Genomic DNA, 23161 nt, shown 5'->3' with positions numbered 1-23161 from the left:
GAGACCAAGAACCAGTGAGGCTGAGCAGTGGGCAGGGAGCCTGGGCTGGTAAAGAAGTCAGAACTCTGGACCAACAGGCTCTGCGGAAGATGTGGAGCTTTGTCTGTGTCAGTCTCAGTCCTGTTAGAGAAGCCCAGAGTAATTATGAGAATTATTTCTAACAGCATGTATTTTGTTTAGTTAATTATAAAAATAATTTATGCTCAATGCAGAACACTTGGAAAACATGGGAAACACATAAAGAAGTACCCATATCCTGTCACAAAAATCGAAGAGCCATAAAGATAACCAAATGTAAAGGGCCCTGCTTTTACCGGGTGCTTCTTAGCCAAGAACAGCTATGGTGGTGCTGAGGGAGAAGCGGCCCTTTAGGTCTAAGAGTGAAGCATTTATAATAAGGAATAATGAAATGTAGAAGAAATTATTTTGTAATTAGCCTTTAAAATCTATGTTTATAGGGGGAAAATGTTAGTTCTTCCTTGCCCTGGCGTGAGAATGAAAAGTTGGAGAATCCTGAAGATTTATGAGAATGTTTTGTAGGATTTGGTGTCAGTTCTTTTTTTCTTTTTTTTTAATGAAGCACTAAAGGGAGCCTCACATCTAGACCCCTCGTCATTTACCCAGACTGACAGCAGAGAGCACTGGGAGGAAGTGTGTGCCTCCCACAAACCTCATTTAGTTTCTGTTCCTCTACAATTGATCTGTTAGGATTGTTTATAAATTTACTGATCACACAGATGTTTTATTTAGGTGCTTTCTTCGTGAATCACATATACAGTAAACGTTTACCCCAGCATTGGCCTTAAACCACAGAAGACCTGAGTTTAAAGATGCCACTCTCCTGCTTGTAGCCTCACTCCCAAGTGTGTAATGGACATTTCTATAGACTGCGGCCAGGGCAGAGTGCTGTGTTCTTGGCTGCCTCCACTTGGGCGGCAGCCAGACTCCAGGATCAGCTCTAGTCGAAGAAGACCTATAATCATCCTGATGAGTGCAGGGTCCACAGTCAGTGGGAGAGGACCCCAGGCCAGGCAGCATGAGTGAGATGGAAAGGGCATCATAGGACAGAGAATTGGAGGTGCTGCAAACTTGGGCCTGTCCCCTCCCCTATTAGATCTCAGTTTCTTCATCTATAAAATGAGGAAGTTGGGCTAGACTAGCTCCAAGTTTCCTAATTACCTGGAACTGGCGGTAAAATTTGTAAGAGTAGTGCTGATTATTGAAGCTTTGGGAAGGGATGAGCATTATTAGCTTTGTAATCATTCCTTAAGTGGCACATACCTGCTTTATTCCTTTTCTATTTCTTATAATTCATAATTATTAAAAATATAATTTAAAAGACCAAAGAGAAAGGGTTAGTGGTTTAGAGGAAGGAGTCAAATAGAAGACTAAGAATTGCATCTTGAGAGGATGCCTTTGGTTATGGTCCAGATTGAAGAAAGAGAAGGGTTAACCAGCGAAAGAGGGAAACAACCTGTTGGGCAGAAGGAGAGCTAAGAGAAGGGGGGGCGGAAGAAGAGGAGTGGATTGGTCACATTAAAACGTGAAAGTCAAGGGATTTTGAAGTCTAGTTGGAGACAGAGAACCCAAATGGAATGAAAAAGAAACCACGTGGTGACCTTCAAGAGGGTACTTTTCTATAGAGTAGTCAGAGCACTCTAAGCAGTGACTTAAGGACATTGAAGAGAGGGGCTGTGAAGCAGCGAAAGTGACAGATAAAGACCTATGGTCTGCAGTGGTTGTTGGTAAGAAAAAGCTTGAGAGAAAGAAGACAGTAGTTTGATGGGGTGAAAGAGCAGCCAAATAGAGTGATCAGCAGAACTGTGCTTTGAACGGCAGAGAGAATTGTGCCTGTGTGGTAGCAGCACAGGAGCTAGTGGAGAGGAAAGTTGCTGAGTGGTAGGACAGAGAGGTGGCTGCAGCTGGGACCCGGGGTGGAGTCTAGCGCCCAGATCTACCAGCCCCTAACTGAGTGACCTTGGTCAGGTTATGTAACCTCCTTATACTTCAGTTAAGTTGCATATAAAATGAGGATGGAAATGATAATGCCATACTCAAAAGGGGTGATGTGGGAGCAGAGATGGGAAGCACCTGCAGCAGTGCTGGTGTGTGCTAAATAACATGGTGATGGTGATGATGATGATTGCAGTCAGTGGGACCCAGACCCTCAGATAGAGGAGCTCTCTGTAGGCCTTCCTTCTAACACTGTCCGTAAAAGCCTTTGAATCAATTATCTCCAACACAACCCTGGACACAGTAGTCACTGAGAAGGAATTCTGGGTCCTGGACTGTGCCCCATTCTGATGATTTCCTTCCAGAAATAGGCAACACCACTTCCATGGTGACAGGGGTGGCCCCGTCTTTAGTGAAGTCCCTGACGTGCCTGCCATTTCTGATATTTTTTAATGTGTGTTGTGGTTTATCCTACAGATTAGTCAGAAGAAGCTGAAAAAATATGAAAAAGAATATCACACCATGAGGGAACAGCAGGCCCAACAAGAAGACCCCATCGAGCGATTTGAGGTTCGTTAGCTTGTGGCCGATGCGATGCAAGGAGCTTGCAGCCTTTCATTTCATATCCTTGTGCCTGTAACAGCCTTGCTGGATTCCTTTTAAAATTCAGTTCCACTGTTTCTAGGTTTCAAGTTTCAGTTCAAGTTTGCAAATAAGAAAACAAGTTTGTTTTGCTTCAGACCAGCTGCCTAGTTTGTTACAGTTCAGTGGCCTTTGGCACAGTTAATAATAAGGCGCAACTACCTGTCAGGGTCACTTGACCAGTTAAGTATTTCTCGATGGAGGCAGAAAGTAAGAGATTATGTATTGACTGGTAGCACATAGGACCAGCTACATCTCCCACAATTTCCATAGGACTCAAAGTAGTTTTGAGGGTTAGCCCTGGGAAATTGTCATTTTCCTCTGATTTTTATGTGTGTAACTGGTTTCTTTTAACCCTTCAGCGGGAGAATAGGCGTTTACAAGAAGCAAACATGAGGTTGGAACAGGAAAATGACGACTTAGCCCACGAGCTGGTGACCAGCAAGATTGCGCTGCGCAAGGACCTGGATAACGTGAGTCTGAGGACTGCAGGGAGAGATTGTGTTAAACACTTGCCTTCTCGCTTAATCATGTGAAATCCTTGAGTTATCGAGTTTGTTCTAGCTAGTTACCTCCCTCTGAGGATACATTCCTTCCCTCCCTCCTTTCGAGGCTTAGCGATTATCTTATGAAGGCCTCCTTAAGTCCTTGAACTTCTTTCCAAACATTGTTTGATTGAGAGACCTTCTGGCTCATTCTTAAGCTATCACAATCGGCAGTAGCATTTAATCACTATGATTTTCTTAAACTCCCCCTAAAACAAGAACAACATTGTTATCTTGCATATTCTGTGCCTGTTGACTAAGACTGCCGACTGTAATAACGCCCCAGTACTCAGGAAGCTTGATCTCATCAGTCATTTCTGTTAGCAGATGTGCCATTTTTCTTTGCTTTTCCTAATCCTTACAAGTTTGGGGTAGTGGCTTTCCTGGCAGGTGTTTGTCCATTTCTATACCACAGGCTTCCCTTAGAAGCAGTGTAGTCTCTCATTCGGGGTCTAGGTCAGAGGTTGCAGACTTTTTCTGTAAAGGGATAGATAGTAAATATTTTAGATTTTGTGGGCCATATGGTCTCTGTCTTGACTATTTAGCCCTGCCGTTGTTGCAGAACTAGCCACACATAGACAGTAAGTAAACGAATGAGTGGGGCTTCTTGCTGATAAAACCTTGTTTGTAGGAATTGGCGGATTTGGAGCATGGGCCATAGATTGCCAGCATGTGACTGAGGTTTCCCTGTTAAGCTCCAAAGATTGTTTTTCTGCTCATTGGTTTCCTGAGGTTCTAGAAATAGGCTCAGGCTGTTGAAGATTTATAGGGGACTTACATGATATAGTGAACCCTGTAGGATCTGTGACCCTTATGATGTCTTTGCTCCACCAATGTGTGTGAAAATATTGTGCACTGCTGTATATCTCTGAAAGTCTGTCCTTCTACTAAGCGGTTCATATGGCAGGTGGAGAGAGAGAATGGCAGTTTCTTATTCTCTTTATAAATAGAATAGTGGAATAAAACATCTTGAACAGGCCTGGATTCTAATACCAACTACTCTACTTTCAAGCAGAGAAAAATGGGGGGCGGGACAGGGGGAATAATAGCTATGTCCCAGGGTATAGTGAGAATTACATGATTTGGTGTATATGAACCCTCTTCTCCCCCTAAAAAGCCTGGCACAGGCAGTGTTAGCCTCCTCTGCTTGTCTTGTTGTCAGCTACAAATAACCAGGTGGAACTGGGAAGGCTCCTTTTTTCAGTTTCTGCAGGGAGGGTGTTTCAAGGTCATTAGCCCTCAGTAACCAGAACCTAGAGATCGCACTGCTTTTTGATTCCCCACAGTCTGCTCATCGGGTTCACATTTCCTCCCCACGGTGCTGATTCCCAGCATGCCCTGTGTTCTTTGCAGAAGCACTGTATGAATCACTCCCTCATCCATCAGACATTTCTGCCAAGTGAGTGGAGGAGGCTGGTGCACACTGAACAGGGACTGCTGAGGCAGGGCGAGAGTGTCCAGCAGATATGGTCTCAGCTGCTGCTGACCACGCAGAAGGGGGGTGAGAGGGAAATGGGTCCTGGACAGGAGCTGCGTGTCCTACAATGAAATTATGTCAAAAGGCAACTTACCCTAAAATTCCAGGTGAATTTTTAGTTTGCAGCCCCCAGTCTGATGGGCTCAGAGATAATAACACTGATATTGCTAGACTTCCTGTATTCCTGGAGCCTGACCCTGACCAATGTAAACCTTTTTTTAGGTTGTCTCATCCTGACATAGTCAGTAGTCAAAGAACTAGGTACATTCCTGATATCAGAAGTGAGAGCTAGTAAAAATAATATGAATTCCCGTTTACTGAGGATGTGTGTGACTGGCAGTGGCACGTTGATAATAAGCACTGTGCTAAACTCTAATATCCTTGTCCTTACCTTGCCTGGTAAGGCCAGGACCATGAGCCCCACTTCTGGATGAGGGTTTTTAAACAACAAGAAACCTGAGGCTCAGGGAGATGAAGGCACCCAGGAAGAAGCAGAGCCAGGAGTCTGACCCAGTCCAGGCTTTTTCTTTGATGCTATACTGTCTCCAAAATAAATGTAGAACAAGAAGCTGATTTGGGCCCTGGAAGGTAGCTCAGTTGGTTAGAGCATCGCCCCGATACACCAAGGTTGTGGGTTTGATCCCCAGTCAGGGCACATACAAGAATCATCCAGTGAGTGCTTCACTAAGTAGAAAAACAAATTGATGTTTCTCTTTCTCCCTAAAATCAATCAGTAAAAAACCAAAAACACTATGATTTGGTGTCACTAACTATGTCAAAAACGTGAGTCCAGGAGGCCCGGTGGTACTGTCCTATTACAGCTAATGTTCTTGAGCCAGTGATGACTAGGCGCTGCTTTCAGTGCTTTGTATTTACCATCTTGTCAGATCCTCAGAACAGCCCAAGTTGTATAAGGGATACAATTACAATCCCCATTTTACTGATGAGTAAACAGGCAAAACGGGTCACACTGTTAGTGGCAGAGCCTTCAGATTGAAACCCAGAAGGCCTGACACCAGAACTCACACTCCTAACTTAGCTCAGAGGAGTAAGGCGCCTGTGCCTTTAGGGCTCAGGAACATCAAACTGAGGTTCCCCTCCAGCCACCTACAGTGCTGAGAAGACAGACCTTCTCCACACTAAACTCTGAGTCCCTTTCCAGGTTAGTTCTTCTCTCGCTCCTTTCCTGTCGTCACTGAAAACCACGAGGTTCTGAAGCGAAGGATGTGGTCCTCTCACCTTTTTTTGACTTCAGGGACTCCTTTTTTGAAAGAACTTAATTCCTTTCAACTTCTCCCTTTCTGCAACCCAGAGAAAAGCTCTGGTGTGTGACTTACAGGATTTCCAGAACCGTCTTTGTATATCCCATCGATTTTACATCACTTTTGTTATTCCTCACCTGTCACTTTTCTTACTTGGCACAGCAGCTGTTAAAGAGAAATTCAGCTGAGAGAACCCTCACAAGGCACCTGGTGCAGGGCTGCCAGGAGCATGCCTGAGCGTGTCAGTTCCGGCATGGTTACTCTGCAGTGAGACAGTGTCCCGTGAGAGTGAAGGGAACACCCAGGAGTCCATCTGCCCTGCGATGAACCTGGGCTCCTCTGCTTACGAGTTCTGTGACCTTGAGCAGGTTGCTAAACTCCGCCTGTTGAATTACTTTTGCTTCTTTATTTAAAAAAAATCACTTAACCCTATGTAAATGGGTCTCCTCGATTCCATATATGCTCCATTGATCCACATGTGTAAATAACCTTATGCCAATACCACAGTCTTAATTACTGTAGCTTTACAATCGTAAAATCAGGTCATCTGAGCCCTCCAGCTTTGGTGTTCTTTTCAAAAAATAGTTTGGCTGTTCTGACTCATTTGCATTTTTATATAAATACTAGAATCAGTTTATTAACTTCTAGAAATGAAAGCCTTCTATAAATCAACTTGAGAATTAACATCTGAACAATAATTGAACCTTCCAGTTCATGAATATGTTATAATTTTCATTTATTTAGGTCTTTTTCAATTTTAGTATTGCTTTTGAGTTCTCAGTTTACAAATTTACACAGATTTTAATCTGTTGTAAAGGGTATTACTTTTTTAATTGCATTTTCCAATTGTTTATTGCTAATTTCTAGAAATAAAATTTGACCTTGTATCCTGTGACCTTGCTAAATCCACTTATGATTCTAGTAGCTTTTTGGTTTATTTCTTAGATCTACACAGCCAAATCATCTCTGAATAAGACAGTTTTATTTCCTTTCCATCTTGACTCCTTTTTCCCTTGCCTTCCTGCACTGAGACCTTCAGAACCACGTGGAAGGTGAGAGTGGGCCTCACTGCCTTGCTGCAGATGTTAGCTGCAGCTTTCTCATAGGTCAGGTTGAGGAAGCTTCCTCTTTGCTGAGAGTTTTTGTCATTTTGTCATGAATGGGTGTTGAATTTTGTCATATGCGCTTCCTATAATCTTTTGAGGTGATTATTTGCTATTTCTCTTAATTCTGTTAATCTGGTGTAAAGTAAATCAATTTTTCAATGTAAACCAACCTTCCATTCCTAGAAACTTGGAGTTGTTGTTTTTTTAATCGTTTAATTGATTTTTTTTTTTTTTTTTTAAGAGAAGGGAGAGGGGGAGAGAGAAACATCAACATCAATTGGCTGCCTCCTACACGTCCCCCCACTGAGGATCGAGCCCAAAACCCTGGCATGTGCCTTGACTGGGAATTGAACCAGTAACCTTTTGGTGCATAGGACAATGCCCAACTGAGCCACACCAGCCAGGGCTGTCTTATAGCTGTTTTTGTCTAGTTTTGATATCAGGATAATGCTGGCCTTTTAAAATGAACTAGAAAGTGTTCCCTCCTATTTTCTTAAGTATTTTATGTAGGATTGTTTCTCAATTAAATCTTTAATTCCCAAGTGAAGCCACATGGGCCTGGAATTTTCTTAGGAAATTATTTAATTATAAATTATTTTCTGCTACGAAAGTTTATTCAGTTTATTTTCAGATATGGTGCTATTCAGATTTTCTAATTCTTCATGTGTCCCTTTTAATAATTTGTGTCTTTCCAGTAATTTATTCATTTCATTTTAGTTGTCAAATGTATAGGTATAGAGTGATATTTCCTCTCTTGGAAATATTGATATTTCCTTCTTCTCTTCGTGTTTAAAGGACCTGTCGGGATGTCTTCTCTTTCATTCCTGATAATTTGTGTCTTTTTCCTGAATCAGTCTGACTAGGAGTTGATCAGATTTTAATCTCTTCAAAACCCAGCTTTTGGGCTCATTGATTTTTTTTCTTTACTTGTTTTGTTTTATTGATTTCTGTTTTTTATTATTTCCTTTCACTTTTATTTCAGTTTAACTTGCTTTTTCTAGCTTCTTAAAGAGGAGGCTCAAACATCGATTTTGGACTGTTCTTCCTCCCTCAAATGAGCATTGCGTTCTAAATCTCCCCAAAGCACTATTTCAGCTGCACCCCACACACTCTGAAATGCTCTGTGTTTATTTTCCTTTAGTTCTTGTGGTTTCTTATTTGACCTGTGAGTTAATTAGTAGTGTGTTGTTCAATTTTCAACTATTAGGGATTTTTCCAGAAATTTTTCTGTTGTTGATTTCCAGTTTAATTCAGTTGTGATCAGAGTACATTTCCTTTCTGATTTTAATCATCTTAGAGTATATTTAAGGCCTACCATATGGTCTGTTTGGGTGAATGTCACATGTGCACCTGTAAAGAGAGAGAGAGAGAGTGAGTGTGAGTGTGTGTGTGTGTGTGTGTGTGTGTGTGTGTGTGTGTGTGTGTGTGTGTTGTTGGGGGTGGAATGTTCTATAAATGTCAGTTTGGTCCAATTGGTTGAATGTTGTGGGATCTTCCATAGACTCACGGGCTTTCTCTCCACTTGTTCTGTCACTTATGGAGAGAGCAGCGGGACGTCTCTAATTGCATTTGTTTAGTTCTCCTTTGTTATGTGAGTTTCTTTCCTGCAGTTTGAATTTATGTATAGATTTCTCATTTTTACACCTTCTTAATGAAGTTACTCTTTTATTTTATGAAATGTCCCTCTTTTCCCTGCTAATACTCTGTTCTGAAGTGTACTTTGTCTGTTAATATAACCACTCCAACTTCCTGGTATTGCGTGGCACATGTTTTTGCATCCTTTTATTTTGAACACATATGTGCCTTTATATATTTATTATGGGTTTTCGTAGCCAGCATATAGTTGGGTCTTGCTTTTTTAATTCAGTCTGATAATCTCCCTTTAATTGGTATGTTCAGACCAGTTACATTTAATGCAATTATTTATATGGTGGATATAAGTCTCCCATCTTGCTGTTTGTTCTTTGTTGTATTTTCCTTTTTTTCTCCTTTTCTGCCTTCACAATTTCACTTTATCACTTCCTGTGCCTCATTAGCTGTTTGGGAGCTCTCTCATCTCCAGAGCTCTGCCCCACGGCATCCAGCCACCACCCGTCTCCGAGGCTTGCTCTGTAGGGAATGCTGCACCTGCCCCTTGGTCCACAGTGTACCTCTGGGCTGAAACCCAGAGTGGCAGTAGGGCTCACCTTGTTTGTTTTCTTTCTCCCAGGAACCACACTTCCACATTTATTGTTTCCAGTGTCTGAAACAGTACTTTCATAGATTCTGCTCAGTTTTTGTTTACAGTGGGGGGGTAAGTCTGGTCCCTGTCAGTCTTTCATCACCGGAAGTGGAAGTCTGGATATATGCTTAATGTCCCCAGCTGTTCTGTCTCATGTAACTAGAGTGGACTGTGCACCTTGTAGTGGCATTAGAGGCCCCTTGCTGGGTTGGCCTGTAGTCTGTGCACCTTCCCAGTGTTGGGGCTCAGCTCTTGTAGTGATGGCACAGATGCTGGCTCAGTATCAGGCGACCTGGTTTTGGGTTCTAGCTGTGCTTTACATCATGAGAGCTGGGGGGAGTCAGGGTGCACCGGCGAGACTTGAGTTAGAAAAGTTCATGACCTGCCTGTTCCATGCTTCTGAGAATCAGCCTTAGGATTAATCATTATCTACCGTGGCAGTGATGGTGAGTGAGTGAGAGAACAGAAGTATGTGCCACAGGCTCCAGAGTGCTGCTCAGGAGACATGAGCCAAGTCCAAGGGACAGACGGAGAGATAATAGGTCATTCTGTTGTTTAAAGCAAAACCGCATCTTTAACAGGACTTCCCTCTCACTAGTTATTTCCTGTTGGTTCTCATTGCTCTTTTGATCTCTCCTGGAGATTGAGCCGGAGGTGATAAGCCATCCCCCAGAAAGGACAGGCCTTACTTGTAGGAACCCATTTAATTGCAATGCATGAGAGTTTGCCATAATAAGTGGCCTCTGGAGTTTGCATATCATGCCATTCTGAGTTCTCCATGTTAGCCTCTGGAACCTGTTCCTCCCAAAGAAGACACGTGAGAGGACGTGTGGTCTAGTGGAGAGTGCAGGGGCTGTAACACTGTGTTAGCTGATGTGATTTCAGGGAAACCTCTGCCCATGGTAAAGGAGGCAGTGTATAAGGAGCCAGCAGAGACCTCCTGTGTCTAGTGCTCTGTAAGAAGGTGCTGCCCTGTTTTCCTGACCTCTCCCTCTACCAAGCTACAGCCGTTCATTCTTCATTGTCTTTTTACTGTCCCGTGTTGGGGACTCATTTCATTTTCACTTGGACCCACAGGTCTGCCCTCCAGACCTTTGCATGCTTTAGAAAGAAACTGGGGTGGAGGATCGCCATTTCAGGTAATAAAAACAGGATGCCAGGAAAGGGGTGGCCTCTTTATCAGGTGTCAAGGAGAGCGAAATGCAGAACTTGTTTGATGAAGCAGAGGAAATACTGAGAGTTTGGAGGAAGAAAACCAGAATTTATTATTACTATTGATGATGACAGCTACCGTTTATTGAATGTTTACTATGTATGAGCACTGTGCTGAGTCCTTTCCACAGTTTATCCCTCAGATGAAGAGCCTGGAGCTCAGACAGACTTTAGTGACTTGGCCAGTGGCACGTGGTCAGGGAATGATGGGATTAAACCCAGGCTGTCTGATGCCAAAGGCTGTCTGTGTTCCTAATCACTGCTCTGCACTACCTCTGGGCCACAGACTGGGCCAGGCACTTGGGCATGAGCCTAGTCTTAAGAGTGCCCTTGGGTATATCATTTCCCCGTCCTGATCACAGTTTCCCCTTCATCTGGAAATGGGATTGTGCTGGGTGATTCAAGCCCTTCCCTTCTGGTTCTCGGTGCTTGTTTGGGAACAGCATCTCAATGTTTCAGGCCGAGGAAAAGGCAGATGCACTGAATAAGGAGCTGCTCGTGACCAAGCAGAAGTTGATTGATGCGGAAGAAGAGAAGAGGCGGCTGGAGGAAGAGTCTGCTCGGGTGAGGGAGCTTTGCCGCCCATGTCCCTGTGTCTTGCAAGCACTTGATGGTTGGGGGTTTGGCTGGAGGCTTCCTTTTGGCACTGGAGAACCCGGACACAGCTGGCTCAAATTTCTCTCCAGAGGCCTTTTTTATTTACTGTGTAAAGCATAATGGTTCTTAATAATTAAAGTGCAGGAGGAGACAGTGGGGCAAAGCCCATCTTTCATTGGGGAGGAGACATTCCTGTGTGTGTATCTGAGTGACAGAGTAGGGTTAGCATTTCTGCAGAAGGAAAGCAGACGTCCTGACACGTCTGGCTTCTCCCGCCCTGTCCGCTGGCCTTTCCTCACAGCAAACTTCGGAAGCTTGTCCACAGCTAGCTCTGCAGTCCCTGGAGGCACAGGCCTGCAGCCACTGAAAGAGCTTTGGGTGCTGGGTGCCCTGGGCCTGCCCCCTTTCTCCTTCCCCCCAGTTTTCCATAAAGGTAACTCCCTCTGGTCTCAGCCAGGACTGCCTGAGGTGCGAGGTGACAGGGCACTTTCTACACAAGCGCGAGGTCAGTCACTGGAGCGGCAGCGGTCTGTCCATCAGCTCTTCAGTCTGCTCTGTGCTGTCTCCTCTCAGGCCACAGGTCAGGTTGCTCACAGGCAGGGAGGAACTTCGCCAGAAGCCCCAGTCCAGAGTGGGGTTGGGTGTTTTTGGAAGTTTTGACTGTTCTCTTCCTCTGCTGGCATCAAGAACAGGGGTTAGTGCTGCCAAGAGAGGAGGAAGAGGGAGTGAATTAGAGCCCTTCCAGAGTAGGTCAGGCACTCTCAGGAAAACCCTTTAGATTTCCCTTAAAACATTAACTCCTGCATTTTTAATGTATGCAGCTAAAAGAAATGTGTCGGCGGGAACTCGACAAGGCAGAATCGGAGATTAAAAAAAACAGTTCTATCATTGGTGACTACAAGCAGGTAGGTCCGCGCACCCAGCATTGGGCCGTGTTCCCTGGCAGCCCTGTTTGTCTGGATGAGATGTATCCCCTCCTTGCCCAAGAGCTTCCGGCCCTGATAAGTCACCTCGCCGGTTCTCAAGGGTAGGGTAGAGAGGGGCGCGATCTCGGGTCGTGTTGGTAGAGCACACATAGGCACTTAATAAGGGAAGCCACACTGTGTTCTTGGGAGCATTTCAGATTCGAGTTGTGGCCTTATGTTCATGTGTGGTCACGAGGTGCCAAACCAGTTCTCTCTCTAGCTGTTTACGTTTTAAGAACATAACTGATCTGGTCCTGTCCCTTATTATACTGGAATCTTAAGCTGGCTCATGAGTCTGCAAGTGTTTGAAAACCAGTGGCCTTCGAGTGTGGACAGAGGAGCCTCTGTTCACCATCAGCTCTCGGCTTCCCCAGCAGTAGCAGCCTGCTGGGTGCCATCTTCATTCCGCTTAATGTCGTCCAGCTGCCACCTTAGAATTTGTCCGAGCCCAAAGTGTGCAAGTGATGGTATTGCTCAAGAGATTGTCATTTGATATTATGTCTGCTTCTTTAGATTTGTTCTCAGTTGAGTGAAAGATTGGAGAAGCAGCAGACAGCCAATAAAGTGGAAATTGAGAAAATTCGGGTAAGTCTTCCTTTACCAAAGAAGTTTTATAGCACCTGAGCCAGTTTGTTTGTAATCAGCACAGCAGATTGCGGGGTGTGGGGGTAAGGGGGTGTTTTGATTGCAGAAGTGAGAGAAGCTGACAAATACCTGATGGGACGCCTGGCTCAGTAATTGACAGCTGATACTGTGCCTGTTTCCTCTGCAGGGAGATACAGATGAGATCCAAAGAGCTCTGGCTTTAGATCTCAAAATGCAGGGGCCCTTGTCCTTATAAATGTGTAGAACATCCTCCTCTGGATAGTTATCCGAAAACAACAAAACAAGCGCTACCAGGTTCCCAAGTGCGGTCACGTGGGCAGTGAGGGCTGCGCAGCACCAGGCCTGGAGTGTGGGCTCTGCCTGTGGTGGGGTAGAGTCCAGGACCCCCTGGTGTGACTTTTCACTCCTGCCTTCGTGCTTAGAGTAGGGACACTCCCCCTCTGAGCCCACTTCTGTCATAACCGTCCAAGTGCCACCACGAGGACTTGCTTTTTTTTTTAAAGTATAGTTGTTGCCAGTTTGGGAGCTTTTGTAACTTGGTGCTTTCTCTCTTTAAGCTGTCCCTGTATTAGAGCACTTACCAATTTTACTAATATGAGTCCTTACTGAAAGATGCTTTCCTGACATTGTTACGACTCAGTGGACAGGAAAGGGGCAGTTCTGTGCTCATGGCCATGCTTGCTTAGAACATTTTACCTGGAGCAAGATGCCGCCTGGCCCCCATCATAAGACGTGTTTAACCAGCAGTAGCTATTTTTTAAATATAATTTATTTTCTGATTCTAAAACTACTCTGCAGAAAATTTAGAAGAGTAAATAAGGAAAAAAAAGACCACCACTTTATAGTCTTGTTACCCACAAATAACATCACCATTGTGAATACTCTAGTGTATGTCCTTTCAGTCTTTGTTCTGTTTAACATGCACAAATTCATTCATTCTAAGGCATGCTTAGAACGAATGTCTCACTTCACATCTCTGAAGTTGGGCAGGTTTTATAACTGAGGGCTTTCTGTGGTTTAGTTGGCAGAACGTTTCCTTAGAGGAACATAACGTGATGTTTCTTACAGTCGGTGGCATCTTGTTTTGATAAACGATGGTATGTATTTTAACCATATTATGTATACATTTTTGTGTACCATTTTACCATGTTATGAAAAATTCCTCAGTAACTTCTTAGAGGCTGTGTACTCAGAGGCTGTGTATATACAGCAGTGTATTGAATTTCTCCTGGGTGTTGGGTAGCTTCTCCATCCTTTTCCCTTACCTTTCATTCTGCAGTGAAAATCCTTGTACATAAATCTTACCTGTCACTGCTGCTGCAGGTTTTCAGCCGAGGTTCCTAGATGTGGGATTACCGACTGGATCAAGACGTCAGGCTCTCTTTATTGCTTTCCCTGTCTAACACCAGGTGGCTTTTCCCACAGGCTGCCTGCCTGTTTACAGAGAGTAGGTCTCAGAAGCTGTCGTGCCCGACTTAGAAGCTGCCTCTTGTCTGCCCAGGAGGGGGCTGCTCACACCTTCTAAAGGGCCAGTTTCTCTTGCCTCTTCACATCTGACATTCAATTTCAGCAAAAAGTAGACGACTGTGAGCGCTGCCGAGAGTTTTTCAACAAAGAAGGGCGTGTCAAGGGCATCAGCGCCACCAAGGAAGTTTTAGATGACGACACAGATGAGGAGAAGGAGACACTCAAGAACCAGCTGCGAGAGATGGAACTGGAGCTGGCCCAGACCAAGCTGCAGCTGGTGGAGGCCGAGTGTAAAATACAGGTAACAGCTGTGGCCCCAGGCGCCCTGGGGACCCAAGAGCTGCCTCTGCTGTTGGCTCCCTATGACCCGGACCCAGCAAGAGGGGTTTCCTGGTGTGGGCTGCAAGTTCCAGGGATGACCTTTATGGGTTGGGGTTCTTTTCCCTTTTCATCTTTGACTACAGACCTCATGGGAAGAAGTGTTACTTGTCATTTACTAGTGCATGTTTATTTGGCCTGTTCTAAGCACTGGACTTTCTCATGATGAGAATTATCAAATTTGGAAGCTTTTAGGTGGAGCAGAGAATACATGCTTCGAAATCACAGCTGTACTATCAAAGTCTCTGACCTTGGGTTAGTCAGTAATCTCTTTGCGCTCCAGACTCATCTCAAGTGGAGATGGTGAGTGAGGACTGACAAAGACAGTGTACAGAAAGGGTTTAGTACAGTGTCTGTGGGCTTCGTAAATGCCGGCTCTTGTGTCCCAGTTCCCATCACTTAGCTTGCTTTGTGACTTTGGATGTTTTACCTACTTTATCTGAGCCTCCATTTCCTGGTGAAGGAATTAGGGCTGATTTTGGTCACCTTTGCACTTCATGGCTGGTTCCATCAGCACCAGTGCTATGCACGAGCAACCAAGTTCAGGATGAAAGCTTAGGGCTGCTCTCCCACATCGCACACATTCACTGGGCTCCTGCTCTTTGCCAGGACCTATTCTCAATGCTGGGGCTGTAGAGCTGAGAATGGCTCATGGGACTGTCCAGGACAGTCAAGAGAAGCCTCACCAAGGCAGCAGTGTCTTGAGCTGTGGTCAAAGAATGGACAGGTTGCAGCTGCATAAGAGAAAGAAGAGGGGGGCGTTCCTGGGGGAGGGAGCGGCATATTGAGCAGCACAGAGGGAGGCACGGGCTTGCCCAGTAAGTAGGGGTGGTGGACGTGGGTGCTGAGCTGGAAGAGTCTGCAGGCCCAGTTTGACATCTCAAATGCCTTGCTCGTGTGTAGACTTTAAGGTTCTTCCTGGAAATCTGTGGTGCAGTCTTAGCTGGCATGAGCTCTGTGTGCCTGGTGTGCAGTGGGTGGACAGGAGAGAGATGCTCGTTTAGGAGGTGGCCTTAATAAACTGGGCAAGAAAGGAGGGCTTAACTAGGAAAGATCCCACAGCTTTAGGCATTCCAGGTCTTTCTATGCCAGTTTGAGATGGGGGCAATTTCCAGACACCTCTCAAAAGTAAATAGACTGAATTCCTGTCTTGGCCCAGCTCTGGGGAGGCAGCATCGTTGGAGCAGGAGCCACATCCTCATGCAGTCTTCCTCTTGCAGGACTTGGAGCACCATTTGGGCCTTGCCCTAAACGAGGTGCAGGCAGCCAAGAAGACATGGTTTAACCGAACACTGAGCTCCATAAAGACAGCAACCGGGGTTCAAGGGAAAGAGACTTGCTGAAAGCAGCTGCAGCCTCCAGACACCATCAGAAAACACGACACCTTTTGTTGCTTTCTTTGGCCAGATGTGTGATTCTGTGACATGTCCCAGGACCAGATGTACCTAAGTCAGATTCCTAGAAGCATATTGGTAGGTCATTGGACCAGAGCTCCTGAAGCAGGCAGCCTCTGGGGTAAGGCTCTCCTAACTACTGACACTAACAGGCCTGCTAGCCCGACGGCTGCTCTGGACGCTCTAGAAAATCACTCCTCGGGGCGACCTCCCAGGCTCACCCAGCCCACAGGCTGAGATGACATTATCAGAGTTGGTGGATCCTTTCAGGCTGTTGGTTTTTTTCTAAACCTTTAATTTTTTTTAATACACATATTATATATACTGTGGCGCGGGTGGGGTGGGGCAGAGGATCAGTAACTCCAATAATTCTTATCTGCTTCAGTGCCAGCAGAGGGTCCTCCGGGGGGTAACGGAGAAGCACTTTGTTTTAAATAGGAGGGTTTCATGGTTGCAGCAGAAGCCACCTAGTTTGTTAAACTCTACAGTGCACAGGTTTTTGGTTTGGCATTATTCACGTTTCGGATCAATTCTATGCAACTCTCATGGTTCCTGTTGTTTTTTAGTGTTAGTTGCCAAAATGACTTCACAGGGCTGGGGTGGGTGACCGTGAGACTGGATTAATCATAACGTGGACAAATCTTATTTTGCTCAATGTGTCATGTGTGTATATGTGTATATATATATAAAAAAAAATCCTTTCCCAGTGCCCAACAAATGACAGTGTTTAAATTCCAGATGAGGACTGATCTGCACAACTTAATTATGTGGTTATGTGGGCACTTAATTTCACTCGAGGTCTGTTGGGCTCTGCTCTCCTCCCTGCCATTCTGAGAGTTGTGAGGAGCTCCCTCACTTTGAGATTCCAGGAGTTTTGCACAACAGATTGTGTGAGGACACTGAGCTGTGTGTGTCTGTGTAAATGTACATGTAGGATGCACAGGCCAAGGCCCCGTCCTGCTGGCCTGTGTCCCTCCCTGATGGGCCCTCCCTGGAGTGTGGCTGGGCACAAACCTTGCTGTTCAGATGGGCTGCAAGTTTTCACTTCGAAACTATGGAATGGAGGGTTTAGCACCTTTTAAAAAGACAACACTTCTAATTTATATAGTGATGTGCTGACAGGCTGTCTTACAGATGGTTCGTTGTCTTCTCTGCGTGGTTGCAAGTAGCTTTTTACAAGAGGTGCTGGTTTGTATGTAGGCACTTGGGTTGTTTTGTATCTTTTCCTGTTGGCTGTACTGACACTTGCTGAGGTCATCCATGTTAACAGGAGGTAACAAGTGGCAACCCCTTCTCCCCACACCATCCCCCCACCACTTTGTGTCTTTCTCCTTCAGTTACCAAAACAGCTGTAAGCCCGTCTAAAACTAGGTGCGTGGATATTGTGTTAGGGTAGTTTCAGTGTGTTAACTTTATGAATTGAAATATAAACCAGTAAAATTGTATTACTATTTCTTGTTGGTTTTATTTTAACAGCATATTCATTAAATATTTTGGTACAAACAGCATTGCTTTGTAAAAACCAGTTTTATCGTATGTGTTCCTACCACCACCCACCCCCACCCCCCGCAGTCAGAGACGACCGCCCTCTGTGCTGTCAGATAAGGCGTGTGAGCCTCAGCCAGCACCTTCATTTGGACCCTTTGTAAGCAGCTAAGGTGTGCCAGGCCCGTGGGGTGAGAAGGAGGCTGGTGCCTATGCCTTTATCGTGACCATTGACCCTCTGAGAAAAAGTACAGCGGCCATGGATGAGGTGCCATTTGTGTGTTTGAGGTTTTAGGGAAACCATAAGGGTGCTTTTAAAAGCCTTAAAAGACAAAAGCCTCTCACCAGGCTGAGATGGGAGTGGGAATTCCCGCCCAGAATGTGAATGTGCTGGAGAAATAGCTGAAGAGGAGAAAGGCAGGCAGAGTACCTGGGGTCCAGACGTGCTCTGCTGAAACCCAAGTGGTGGCATGGACAGAGCCGTCTTAAAGTTATTTCATCCCCTGCACCAGTGGGATGAGGCTCCCAGACCCTCTGCCATCCTTACCACCTCACCCCCTCTCTGCAGCAGGAAGAAGAGCAGTGCTCCCCAACGCCATGGTCCCCCTCTCTGCTTGACCTGCCTGCCTTCCAGGACCCCAGCTACACCCAGCCTTTGGATAGAAGTGGGTTGAGATGCAGGCCATGAAGAAGGGAAGGTGGTGAGTGAGCCCCCCTGAAGCTGGGCAAGTGCTGAGCAAGGGGCCTAGGCCATGGCAGAGCCTCCAGAGCACAGTGGGGTCCCTTTGCCATTCACAGCCTGGTGGGTGTATTTCTGGGATCTACATTCCTGGCCACCTGGGGCAGAGTCCAGAAGGACAGCCTTTTCTAGGCTTTTCCAGTCCCAAGGGTCCCGGTGTTGAGCAGAAATCCTCACCTCTGCAGCTGTGCCCTAGCCCAGATCAAGGAGTTTGTACATTAGTCTGCACCTCGGTACACAGGCCTAATGTGACCCAGACGGGGTCCTGCTCCCAGGGAGGTCCCCTAAATGCTGAGACCCAGGATGAGAGTAATTGTACCTGTATACTAAGTGCTGTAGCAGGGGTGTGGGATCCTGCAAGAACAGGGAGGGTATGTGTATTGGCAGGGGGAGCTTCCTGCGCTGACAGCGAGGGGATCTGGATGCTGAAGCAGGGAGTGTTTAGGGGAGGGAACAGCAGCTGGCACGGCAGTCTGCTGGAGGCAGCGCAGTGGGAGAGGAGACGGCCGGCGGGTTAGACCCAGGCCATCCTGGCAAGGTGTTCGAAGGAAACCACTGGAGAGTTTTAAGCCAACTTCCTTTAAAAATCTTAAGTCCCCTGTCAATCCTTCAGGAGGAAATAGTCACAAGGAATTTAGTCTGAAGAGAGGTGATAGAATAGGGAAGCTGGATTCAAGGAAAACTTGGTGAGAGAAAAGGGAGGACACACCAGGAAGATAAATGGAGCTTTCAGTGTATGGCTGTGAACTCACCTGGGAAACACACGTTGGAGGTATCCAGAATCTACCCGAACTGGATGGGCAGCACCACCGCAGCCGAGGCTGTTGTAATTTTTTGTTGTGGGGCTGTCCTGGGTATCGTCAAACATTTAGCAGCATATCTGGCCTCTGCCCACTAGATGTCAATAGCACACCCCACCACCACCATTTGTCACAGCCAGTGTGTCTCCAGATACTACTGCCAGATGCTCCGAGGGCCCCTATCTGGCACAGAAGCTGAAGCTAGGACAGTGGGGAAGACTGCCCAGGGGGTGTCCCCGTTAAGCTAGGGCAGGATTAGGATTAGGAACTGTCGCTGAGGGGCAAGAGAGGACATGGAGCAGGGAATGAGACTGTGGATACCCAGAGGACTAGCAAGCTTTACCTTGGGGTGAGGGCAGGGCAGGACCAGAAAGGGTTATTGGATTCGGTGACTGGGCAGTCACTCATGCTTAGGGTGGGGTGCGTGAGTTGGGGGGTGGGGGGGACAGAGAAGGAATTGTAGATTTTAAGGAGCGTGGTTGTGAAGGGAGGGAACTGTGGTGGAAGAGCGTGAGGCTTCATGCTGGGAAGCTGATCGTGGTTCTAACTGACCATGGTTCTTCCTTGACTGTGCTCTCGGGCTGCTCAGGGTAAGTGAAAATACACAGCAGGCTGAGTGGCCGCCTGGCGAGCTCTGCTGAGACTGAGCAGATTTTAAGCCTTGTTAGGAACTCAGGGAGGAGGGCAGCTTGGAATGAAAGAAACACCATCTACCTTAATGTCTCCCAGGAATGTTGCTGTCCAGTCTGCTCTGAATTCTGCCCACGTCCCAGTGGCAGGACTGTGAGTAGAGAGAGGGCTAAGGGAGAGAAAAATCCACTCCCAGCTCTAAACTGGCCCAACAGTTGTGAAAACCAGAGTCTATAGAGAGGGGAGTATGCAGGTGGCATGGGCCCCTCGAGGCCTGGGGGCGCTGCTTGGCCTCAGAGCCTATCTGGTCATCTGTGTAATAGACGTGTGGGTCCCAGTGCTTGGTCAGAGAGATGCCTGATGCTGACAAATCTACAATCCAGCGGGGGCGAGGGCGGGCAGAGACCGGGAGGAGGCGGGGGTGAGCATCAGGACCCCATGATGGCTGGAGGCACTCGCGCCCTGAACATGAGGGCTTAGCATTGAGCTCTCTACCCTTCCCCATTTTATAGGTGAAGAAATTGGGCCCCTAGAGAGGTTCCTGGCCCGGGCAATCCGTAGCTCCCAGTGACCAGCAGGGCCGCTGCTTTAGGATGACCATGTGGGCAGCAGGTGGGTATAAGCTCTCAGCACGTCACTCCAGATAGCCACCCCGCTGAGCCTTTCCTCGTCTGTGCAGCAGGCTCTGCCCATCTCCTGGGGGTTGCCGAGCTCCTGTACAGTTTGTTAAGCTCTGCTCTTCTCGTGTGTTCTTCCCCTCCAGTTGTCACATGCCCCTGAGTTAAGTGATGTTATTTGCAGATTTGAAAGTAAAGGTGAAAGACTTGCCTGTGATCACAAGAGGTGTGATTTCAACCTTTTCTACCAGGTCCCATCACCTCCATCTTCCCTTTCAGGGCCCAAGAGCAAAGAAGTCTGGCATGGAGATAGGAGCAGGGGTCTGGCCTGTCAGTTCTAATGTGGCTGTAAATCCAAACTGCCTTCAGCTTACCTGGTGGCAGCAGCACCGTGGTTGTGGACTCCCAGCTCCAGGTAGCTTGACTGCAGAAGCTTGGGGGGGAGCAGGAGGAAGAGCTTCAGCTTTGCCTTCAAACTGCTGCTGCCACTTAGAAGCTACTCTCTCCAGCATGACCCTTTCTCTCTGAGCGGTAATGTCTGGGTAGTGCCAATCCTGGGGGACAGGTGTGAGGATTAAGAGTGAGGTGTGTGAAAAGCACCTAGTCAGTTCTGAGTGCACCATTAGTGGAGAGGACCATGAGCAGGAGTAGGCCTTGGCCCCCTCATCCCCTTGCCTGAAGGGAACATCCTGCCACATCGACTGAGCCTGAGTGCCAGGAAGGTGGTCCCACATTTGACCCTTTTTATCAAAAGTTGGCACCTTCATTTAACCAGAGAAGGTCCCACTTAAGACAGAAGCTTTTATTTTTATTCATCCAAATGGGGGAAATGCAACATGTCAGGGCATTCCAGACAGACAGCAGCCAGACAAGAGGGTCAGTCTATGCAGAGTCCAACAGTCAGTGCGAAGGCACCCGAGGTGGGTGCTGGGGTGGCAGAGTCCCTGTGGGTGAAGGCCAGGCATCTCTGGGCGAGGCACTGGTGACGGTCCACACATGTAGGCTGCTGCTTTGACCGTGCCGTAGGTTTCGAGTTCAGAGTCCTACATGTAAACCACTGCCCCGAGGGGAAGGACAATCCGTGGCGCTAGTGGTTTCCAAAGTTTTTTTAACATAATACACAACAAAGTTATTGCCAAAGACTTTGCACTGCAAATTATACTATTTACACTTGTGTATTCAGAAAAAACACAGTAAATAGATATTTTAAATAGATTTCTAAAAATTACCTTGGCCACCACCAGGCCAGAGTCCAAGGTCACGTGCGTACCTATGTCTTCTCCGTGCCTCAGAACCCCCACCCCCACGCCAAGCAGGCCCACTTACTCCTTTGTGAGGCAAGCCCTTTCTCAGACGGCCCAGGGCTGGCTGCCTCCTTCCCAAAGAGTTCTGCGTGGAGTGGGTGAGAAGCAATGCCCCGCTCCAGGAATACTATGCAGCTGGCTGACCAGGACTCATGGGCCATGGGGTAACAAGCTGGACCAAGCCCCAGCCCTCCTTGCCAAGAATACCCTTGGGAGCGGGGCCATCAGCCCCGCTGTTCCTGAAAGTGCCCTCTCCCTAATCAGGACCTGCCTTCTAATGATGCAGCTGGGCCCAGACCAGCAGGTGGGTCCCTGGTGCCAGGCTTAAGTTCAAAGATACTTTGGGAGAAAACAGTAAACACTGCTCAGGACTGACGTATATGAAGTCTGCTAAGGAAGGTGGCTCATGACTCATTAGAAGACAACAAAGGTAGGGGATTCCCACCTCTAGCGAGCACTCTGCCTCCTCAAGTCCCTGGAAAGGAAGTCTCTGGAGGTTGGAGACAGCTCACAAGACAGACTCCTGGGAGATACAGAAAGGCCCCTGATTAGAGGCCTTGAGGATGCCTGCAATTTGGCTCCCCAGTTGAGTTTCTAAAAATGAGTCTTCCTGTCCAGGAAGGTTAGTAATAAAGGATGGCTAAGCCACCTCCCACACAGCCATGGCAGGGCTCCCGCTGCAAAACAACCCCATTAGGTGGTGTGCAGAGTGAACCCCACATAGGGCTGGTGCATGAGGTGCCTTCGTGGTCAGGGAAATGGATGCATCTAATGGCACATCAGGTAAGAGATTCTGGGAACCTAAATTCCAAATCCTAGTGTGTAGGGGGCCACAGCACCAGGGAGGCAGTGAGATGATCCCAAGGAGAGTGACACAACCACGCCAAGGAAATAAGCATGCCTGGATCAATGTGCCCTGCCACTGACCCACCTGAGGGCAGAAGCCCAGTTCTCGATGGGAGCAGTGCTCAGCCTGGAAGAGGGGGAAAGAGGCTGGACATTTGCAATACCTTTCTAAACTACCAGTGGGGAAGGGAGTGTCGTCTTCGCCATCTGAAACTCCTAGCCCTGTCAGTTCGCTTCCATGAACAGAAAGAAAAAGAACCTGACTTCCCAGACAGCAGAAATATTTAGGCTGGGGTAAAAAACAAAACACTTTTGACCATCTGTTTTCCTAAGCAGGAAAATGACACTGAGGGCCTAGAGCTCCAGAGCCTCCTTGGGAGACCAGAATCACAGCCAGGCTCACCTTTGTCCTTTTTGTCCCTCCCATGAACCCAGAAACACCTCTAGAAAACAAGGAGTGCTCCTTCTCAGAACTGCGAAGTTACCCACCCACTGTAAAAGAGATAAGACCAGGCAGCAAAATCCAAGAAGCACATCCTGGGAGGCACAGATCCTCAGCAATGACAAGACAACTGCACTCAGAGCAGGTAGAATCCAGTTCCCCAAGTTTTTACCCAGGCACCCTCCCAAGCCTTCCCCCAGAGCCTAGAAGGCCACCCTCTTAACAGGGTATACCTGCCTAATGCCCCAGTGCCAAACCCCTCACCTCCAGATTCAGTCCCCAGTGTCCGCAGGCCACACAGAAGCCAGTTCACTACAGAGCTGCGCTGGGAGATGACTGCGTGGAGCTGGCGCAGCCACTTCTCTGTCCAAGGCTCCTCAGCTGCTTCCACACACAGGCCTGCTGAGGGTCTGCTAACAGTATCTGCAGGCACTCATGTTAGGTCTCCTTTCTCCAGTCCATACTGCTCCTTT

The 23161-nt window shown here is 47.1% G+C and overlaps 2 protein-coding genes across 2 annotated transcripts in view; one reads left to right on the top strand and one right to left on the bottom strand.

The window, feature by feature from the left end:
• RABGAP1 (RAB GTPase activating protein 1) overlaps nt 1–17333 on the top strand; it is a 118516-nt gene extending 101183 nt beyond the window's left edge. The window contains exons 20-26 of the mRNA XM_081151941.1: nt 2431–2523; nt 2958–3068; nt 10878–10982; nt 11837–11920; nt 12494–12565; nt 14157–14354; nt 15652–17333. Of these exons, the coding sequence (XP_081008067.1) occupies nt 2431–2523; nt 2958–3068; nt 10878–10982; nt 11837–11920; nt 12494–12565; nt 14157–14354; nt 15652–15774 (786 nt within the window). The 3' untranslated portion in view covers nt 15775–17333. The remainder of the gene's footprint in view (nt 1–2430; nt 2524–2957; nt 3069–10877; nt 10983–11836; nt 11921–12493; nt 12566–14156; nt 14355–15651) is intronic.
• Nucleotides 17334–20878: 3545 nt separating this feature from the next.
• Nucleotides 20879–23161, bottom strand: part of STRBP (spermatid perinuclear RNA binding protein) — a 122529-nt gene continuing 120246 nt past the window's right edge. The window contains exon 20 of the transcript XR_013999893.1: nt 20879–21923. The gene's annotated coding sequence lies outside the window, so the exon portion shown is untranslated. The remainder of the gene's footprint in view (nt 21924–23161) is intronic.

The sequence above is a fragment of the Miniopterus schreibersii genome (assembly GCF_964146895.1).
Source record: "Miniopterus schreibersii genome assembly, chromosome: 11".
Lineage (NCBI taxonomy): Eukaryota > Metazoa > Chordata > Mammalia > Chiroptera > Miniopteridae > Miniopterus > Miniopterus schreibersii.
This window is presented reverse-complemented; position numbering and strand designations above follow the sequence as displayed.